The 7,580-nt window shown below is 45.7% G+C and overlaps 1 protein-coding gene across 1 annotated transcript; it reads left to right on the forward strand.

The window, feature by feature from the left end:
- Window positions 1-267: 267 nt before the first annotated feature.
- On the forward strand, window positions 268-1,341 carry GPR20 (G protein-coupled receptor 20; the record flags this gene model as incomplete). The annotated part of the gene is made up of 1 exon (XM_080339316.1): window positions 268-1,341. The coding sequence occupies one exon, from the start codon at window positions 268-270 to the stop codon at window positions 1,339-1,341; it is 1,074 nt and encodes a 357-aa protein (XP_080195442.1).
- Between the last annotated feature and the right edge of the window lie 6,239 nt (window positions 1,342-7,580).

Raw genomic sequence — 7,580 nt, forward strand, 5'->3', positions numbered from 1 at the left:
AGGGCAGAGAAAGAGAAACTTGACGTCTGGATTGTGTGTGTCTTCTCCAAAACAGGCATCTGTTTTGGAAGACAGCAATTATAAACTCAGGTAATTTCCTAACAATTAATGGTAATCCTATAGTGGCAGATGAGACACTCAGAGAGTACAGCAATATATATAACTACTGAGGAGGTACAAATACATTGGTTAAGATGTTCTTAGGTGACAATATTTTGAGCCCTAAGGAATGCTGACATCAATATATCTCTGTTTCTTTTCTTGCAGATGACTGGGAAGTCAGTGACCATGCCGACCTCCTCAACCCAGCTGCCAGCCCTTGACTCTGTCAACTCCACCCAGCAACCTAGCTCCAACATCTACTTGTTTTCCAAGTTCATCCACCCTGATAATGAACTGTACACAGAATTTTACAGCCTGTGGATTGCCCTGATGGTGGTCAACACCATCATTTTCCTGGTGGGTGTCGTGCTGAACAGCTTGGCGCTGTATGTCTTCTGCTTCCGTACTAAGACAAAAACCACCTCTGTTATTTACACCATCAACTTGATTGTTACTGATCTCTTGGTGGGCTTTTCCTTGCCTGTCCGGATCATCATGTTCTACAGTGCAGGGGACTGCTCGAATTGTTCCCTGGTTCACATCTTTGGCTACTTTGTGAACATGTACTGCAGCATTCTCTTCTTGACGTGCATCTGCGTTGACCGCTACCTGGCAATCGTACAGGTGGAGGCCTCACGTAAATGGAGGAACCCCACCTGTGCCAAGGGCATCAGTGTCTTCATTTGGATCTTTGCCACTGTGGTGACTTTCTCCATCCTGACCACAGCTATACAGTTTGCCACATGCTGCCTCTCCAAGATTCTGGTCCTGATGGTCTGCGAGTACTTCTTCCCCCTCATCATAATCATCTTCTTCACCACCAGGATTATGTGTGCCCTGTCCAAGCCCAGCCTCATGCACCAGAGTCGGGAGAGGAGAATGAGGGCTGTGCAACTCCTTATCACCGTCCTCATCATCTTCATGATCTGCTTCACTCCTTTTCACGTGCGACAGGTAGCGATCGCCATCAACCCAGACATGCCCCACGATGTCAGCCTCCTTGTCTACCATGTGACAGTGACTCTGAGTAGCCTCAACAGCTGCATGGACCCCATCGTCTACTGCTTTGTCACCAATAACTTCCAGTCAACCATGAAAAACATCTTCAGGAAAACCGAGCCACAGCAAAGCAGTGTGGACATCCTGGGTACAAATAAGAACTCCAACGCAATCATCGCCTTCTCAAACACAATAGCAAGGCCTGTGAGCTTGCCATCACCAAGCAGTGTCCAGATATAACCCACATCTGAGGGGACAAGCTGCAGTAAGCCAGTGTAATGATGCTGGAATATTTCTAGGATGCACAGTACTATTCTTTGACCTACTTGTTTTTTAGGCCGAGGTTCAGAATGACAGAGGTGGAACCCTATGGTCTGTTTGGAAAATTGAACTTGCAATGCTGTTAGTACCAATACAAAAGACAGTCTTTTAATTACTGTTCCCAACAGGAAAGTTTTCTTTGTATTTTAATACAGACATTTTGCTAGCAACAAATTCTTTACTGTGGTTTTCTTTTTGTGTTTGACATCGTAATGTGATGCTCCTTGGATGACTTAGCAAGAAATCTGTTTTCTGTGAAAGATCTTGAGCCTTGGGCATGTGCTTAAGAGTAAAAGATAAGAGGGATGTTTCCAGAGCTGTTCACTACAAAGGTGATAGAGGCCAATGGAGTGGGAAAGAAAGTATTCTAACCCACCTTTCACTAGTTGATACTCATTTGTTTCTGAAAAACTCTGGAGCTTCTCAGGGAAGAGAAGATGAAGTCAAGCAGTAAAGTCTCCTGTCACTATTTCAGCTATAAGAAAGAAATACATGTGGGTGTATATGCTTTCATATACATTGTCTGGGCTTGGGGAGAGGTTAAAAATATGTTCCACCTTCATTTGGATTGCTAAATCTCCTAAACTGCAGATGGGCATATAAAAAAGCTGTGAAAATGAACATGCTTTCCAGCAAACTCTGCTGTTGAGCTCTCTCTCCCTGAAGAATGGCCAAGATGAAAAGCAGAACCAGACCACAATGCTATACTGCTCTTGTTTGATTTTTCTTCCTGGCATGTTGTAAAATCAGGGCTTGCTGTCCTAATTCCCATTATCAATCCATCCACTCAGTCCCTTAAATGCTGATGCTTCCAAGGACAGAAAAAGAATCCTTCTTAGGCATCTAGTTTGAAATTCACCCCAGTACAAAGTCACTAGGATGATTTAAGACCCATGTTTAAAAGGTATGCAAGGCTAAGGATGCCACAAAATTCTGTCTACAGTGGTAGGTAGATGTTCTACATTACATTGTACCAATTAAGCAAAGCAAATAGAAAAAAATATCCTAGAAAAACAGTAAAATCTGAAGCATGAACTGCAATAACTGTTGTTATTGCTCCATGACTCCTCACTCACATGCCTACTGCCCCTCCAGCTGGAAGGTTACTATGAATGCAGCAAGCCTATTGAATAGCTTTTCCTGGCACTCCCTGGTGTTACTATCCAGAACGGCAGGTTTTAGTTATACGTGGTCCAAGCCAGGGCATCCTAGAGTACACCACTCTCTACAATTGCCTGAAAGGAGGTTGGAGCATGGAGAGGGTTGGTTTCTTCGCCCAAGTAACAAGACCAGAGGAAATGGCTTCAAGTTGTGCCAGGGAAGGTTTAGACTGGTTATTAGGAAACATTTCTTCACAGAAAGGGTTGTTGGGCACTGGAACAGGCTGCCCAGGGCAGTGGTGGAGTCATCGTCCATGGAGGTGTTTAAAAGATGCATAGATGAGGTTCTTAAGGACATGGGTTAGTGCCAGTGTTAGGTTAATGGTTGGACTCAACAATCTCGAGGGGCTCTTCCAACCAAAATGATTCTGTGATTCTACTTTACTTCCCTGAGGTCTGACCATGGGACAGCCATCTTCATTTCACAGGAACATGGCGTAACCAATACTCCAAACCACCTCTTTCAACTGAATTTGCAACAGTTTGCCTCTCACAAACACACCTGTTTTTCCCCCAACTGTTTTCCTGACCAATCCAATGGTAATAAAAATTCAAGAGTCACCATCACCGCAATACAGGGATCTATATGAGCTGTCAGGCATTGGAACAGGCTGCCCAGGGCAGCAGTGGAGTCACCATCCCTGGAGGGGTTTAAAAGGCATTTAGACGAGGTTCTTAGGAACATGTTTTAGTGCTAGAATCAGGTTATGGTTGGACTCGATGATCCTGAAGGTCTCTTCCAACTGAAATGATTCTGTGATTCTATGAGCATAGTTGTCCCTAGGAGCACTGGCTGTCCCAGTTCCTGTTCCAGGCAGTGGAGTCCATGAAGAGTGATCCAGCTCATGGAAGAAAAGTCCCAGTTGAGTGACCCAGGTGTCCACATTGCCTAGATCTCCAGGGTTTAGTAGGACCCCAGACGCCACCTGCACATGGAGACACTTTAATGCATCTTCATCTAGCACCAGTCCCCCAAGGGAGGGACTCAGTTGTCAACAGACCAGTGCCTAGGGCCATGGTAGACATGATGGGATGTCACCACACCTCTAGCTCCCACTGCACGAGTCTCTGGTTCTTCTGCAAGTCGGTACTGTCCCAATGTCCACAGACTCAAGTATCCCAGAGCACTTACTCTTGCTTGGGTGGCTAAGTCCCATGCCTGAAATAAAATTATGTATCTGAAATCTACAAATGGGCAGTGTCAGTCGGCTGGTGCAGGGACCTTCAGGTCTCACCCAGAACATCAGCGTGATGCTGTCAGCGGCAGCTGGTCCATTAACTCTGGCTCTTGATTGTCCTGGGGCACAGCAATTGCTATTTCTGGGTATGTGATCTCTTTGATGCTTTCCCAAGCAACAGAGCTGACTTAGTGTCCTTTCAGTGGGAGCTCTATTGCTTTGGAGAGGATTCTCCTTATAAGAGGTTGTGTTGAGGGCCACCGTTGTCCTGGTCCTTGTTTCACATTCTAGACATGGCCATGAACATAGGGAGCCTTGTCAGGGCCCAACTGTGCTGTGTTTTCCACCTACCCCATCTCTCCCCTTACTCATCTGTAAATCACTGACGGAGGCAACTACCAGCCAACACCACCTTATTGGCTGCCCTCTGTTAAATGATGGACCAGCACACATGGATTAGGCTCTGACTTCTCAGCCAAGCTCGCCACTTCTTATTTCTGCCACCCTTTTCCACCAGCACCTCATTTGGAGAAAAATATTCTATGCTTCAAAGGTTTGCACTTCCCTGCAAACCCAAAAAACTCATGCCCACCAACCCACAACACACTCTTGGAACTTTCTACGCCATCTAAGCTGTTTTTAATGAAAATGCGTGTCAGGTATACAGAGCTGTTAACAGTCCTGTCTTTTGCCAGGGCTGCTTCAGAGAAACAGGAGGAAAAGTGCAAGCTCCATGCATATCTTTAGTTTCTTTGTTCCAACAAGTTACAACTTCACATCTCCCTTTCTTTTGCTATCAACAGTATTTTTGCCATATACAGAAATGTCTTAACATCTTCTTCAGTGTAGTTGCTCATTTTAGGTCAGTAAAAAATCTCTAAGATTATTTGCTTAGATTTTTGAATTTCTAAACAGGGCCTCAGTTGGAGCTCTGTCTTTCTGCTGTAAATGTAACTTGTAGTAGTCTGAATTCCCTTTACTGTCAATGTATTATTCACTCCCCATAAAGGCCACCCGAGAATGGAAAAATCTCTTTATTTGATAATGCCTATTGCCTTATCCAGGGACTTCAGTAGTCCTTCTTCATTTTATACCAGCTCCAAAGCAGAGTCTGGTCTCTTACCAAGAACACAGTCTCCAAAAATTAGAAAGAGGCTAAATCAGTCACAAACTAGCCCAATTTCACTGACATTTTCTACTCTCTGTTCAATCCATATTGTTTATACATCTTGCTTTACCTCAGGGTGCAGCACTTGCTAAATTTCTGTCCTATTTAAAGTCAGCCCTTTCTGCTCGGAGCACAGTGTTGAAAATCAGTGCCAAAAAACTCAGCTGTTGTCAGAAGCACTCTTCCAGATGGCACAGTTTTGGTGGGCACCTTCCACTTCCCAGTTCTCAGTGCTGCTGGAGTCTCCCTTGGTTCTCTGTGTTTCTGGAGGTTGGGGTGAGGTCTCTTACCCCTCAGTCTTCACCATCCCTCTGCTCAGGGTATCTTCTTGAGTTGCCCTTTAGTGATGACCAACAAGGATCACTACAGTCTTGTTCCTACCCCAACCTGCTATTTCTCTGATGAGAACATCATAACCAAAGCCACACACGACACAACAGGAAAACCTTCAGAGGCAATATGAGTAACTCCATGCATCATTAAATACATGCAAGAACTGCTAAGGTAAAGCCCATACAAGTCAGCTTTTTCAGGGCAGGCTTTTATGCAGAGTATTTAAAGATTTAGATGACAAATTCCCAATGGTTTCAAACGAAACCAGGCACTTAGCCTTTGAGGCTGGGTCATTACCTAGAGGCTGGAATAGTAATAGGGATGGATGAGCATTGCTTATGATACTACGACTACCAAGTCTGCGGTAGACAGAATACAGCGTTCCCTAAAGAGCTTAACAGTGATAAAGAGCTCTGTAAAAAGCCCTGACCTTTTGGGGGAGTTACAGCATTCACGCCTCTTTGATGTGCTGCGGTTCTCTTGTGAATCTAAAATCCTATAAAGTGAATTAGAAATATCCTCTTTTACCAGCAGCCCAAAGGCTAGAAAGAAAAAAAAATACTGTGAAAAATCTCACATGTGTTTCTTGGGGTGTCAGTGATTGCTGGGACAAGAAATCCCTGCTAACCATGTGCTCGCCTGCCTGAGTCACAACACACAGATGTCTGTAGTTTTTGACGTGCCAGGTAATGGGTATTCAGGAATAAAGTTTAACCTTTTTCTCTCCCTGCTGTATTTTAAATGTGATGCATGCAGCACAGCCCATGTTTCAAAGCACTTCCATCTTTGCAAGACATTTATTACAACCCAGAAACCTGTAGCAAGGCAGAGGTGCAGAATAACCAGCCCTCAGTCATACTGCAAACTTCTCTGGGCCTGGCAAAGCCAAAAATCTCCAATTCTGCACCAGAAAAGGAGCCCTTGGCTCCGCACATGGGGTTATCTGCCAAACTGGCTTCCTCCTGGACTCTGAGCAAGCTCTGCCCTCCCTCCACAACCCTCTTGATAACTGCAAAGAGGAAACAGCAGAGCTCTGTGCAAAGGCAATTTCTTCCTTCCTTGTCCCTCTGGGGTTTGCTGCCCCTTCAGATGTGTGCACAAGTCTCGTTAGTCAGTCTCATCAGCATTAATAATTACTGGAATAATTACTGGAATACTGCTAGCAGGCTTGGCTTGCAGAAAGGTTGAGGAAAGTGGGATTGCCCATGTTAGGGCTATCAGCACAAGTAATCTGCATCAGTACTGAATAAACACAGGTCTGACACCTTGCTTGTTCTGTACCTGTTGGATGCCTCCTTCCAGGTTAGGGCAGGACTGGATCTGGGCAAGGATTTGGGAGGAGAAGGCAGGTCTGATCCCCACAGCTGCTCCATGGTGGGGGAAGATGAGGAAGATGTTGCAGAATCAGACCCAGAGGAAGTCATAACAGAGAAAGGAAAGGAGAGGGAGTCAATGGGTTAAACAACAAGTGGATCTCCACTGACGGAGGGATGGTGAGAACAAGGACGAGTAAGCTAATACAGGGGAAAGTGGCCAGGGAACATAGGGACCTGATATCCAGCAAAGGATAACACAGAAAAACAAGTGAGAGCTTGGCTTGTTTTTCCCCTTCTGGGCATCATTAGTCCCAAAACAGAAGCTCTGGGGAGGATTTCAGTGCTTGGATCAGAGCTGGAAGACTCCCATTTTAGGAAGAAAAAGCCTAAAAGCAAAGCACTTTATCCCCTTCCCATGGTGAGGCCCATGAAAGGGACAAGAGTGATCTCCTCACAACCAGCTGAGCTTTTGTGGTCTGGGCATAGAAAACAGGAAGAGGAAGAGGCCCTTCATCCAGCCACCTTTGGGAAGAGGGTGCAGGGGTGCAGGAAAGGACGTGTTATGGTTGTGTGCTCATGGGCCAGTAGCAGCATCCATTGTGTATGTTGGCTACGTGATGCCAGGATGAAAAGGATATAAAGCTACTGGAGAGTGTCCAGAAGAGGCTATGAAGTTGGTGAAGGGTTTGGAGAGGAAGCTGTATGAGGAGTGGCTAAAGTCACTTGGTTTGTTCACCCTGGAGGAGACTGAGGGGAGAGCTCGTGACTGTTACAGCTTCCTCATAAGAGGAGAAGGAAGGGCAGGTGCTGATGTCTTCTTTTTGGTGACCAATGATAGAACCCGAGGGAATGGCAGGAAGATGTGCCAGGGGACGTTCAGGCTGGACATTAGGAAAAGGTTCTTCCCCTAGAGGGTGCTGGACACTGAACAGGCCCCCCAGGGAGGTGTCACGGCCCCAAGCCTGACAGTGTTCAAGAAGAGACTGGACAAGGTGGTGTGAGC

Source organism: Nesoenas mayeri, assembly GCF_963082525.1.
Source record: "Nesoenas mayeri genome assembly, chromosome: 2".
Lineage (NCBI taxonomy): Eukaryota > Metazoa > Chordata > Aves > Columbiformes > Columbidae > Nesoenas > Nesoenas mayeri.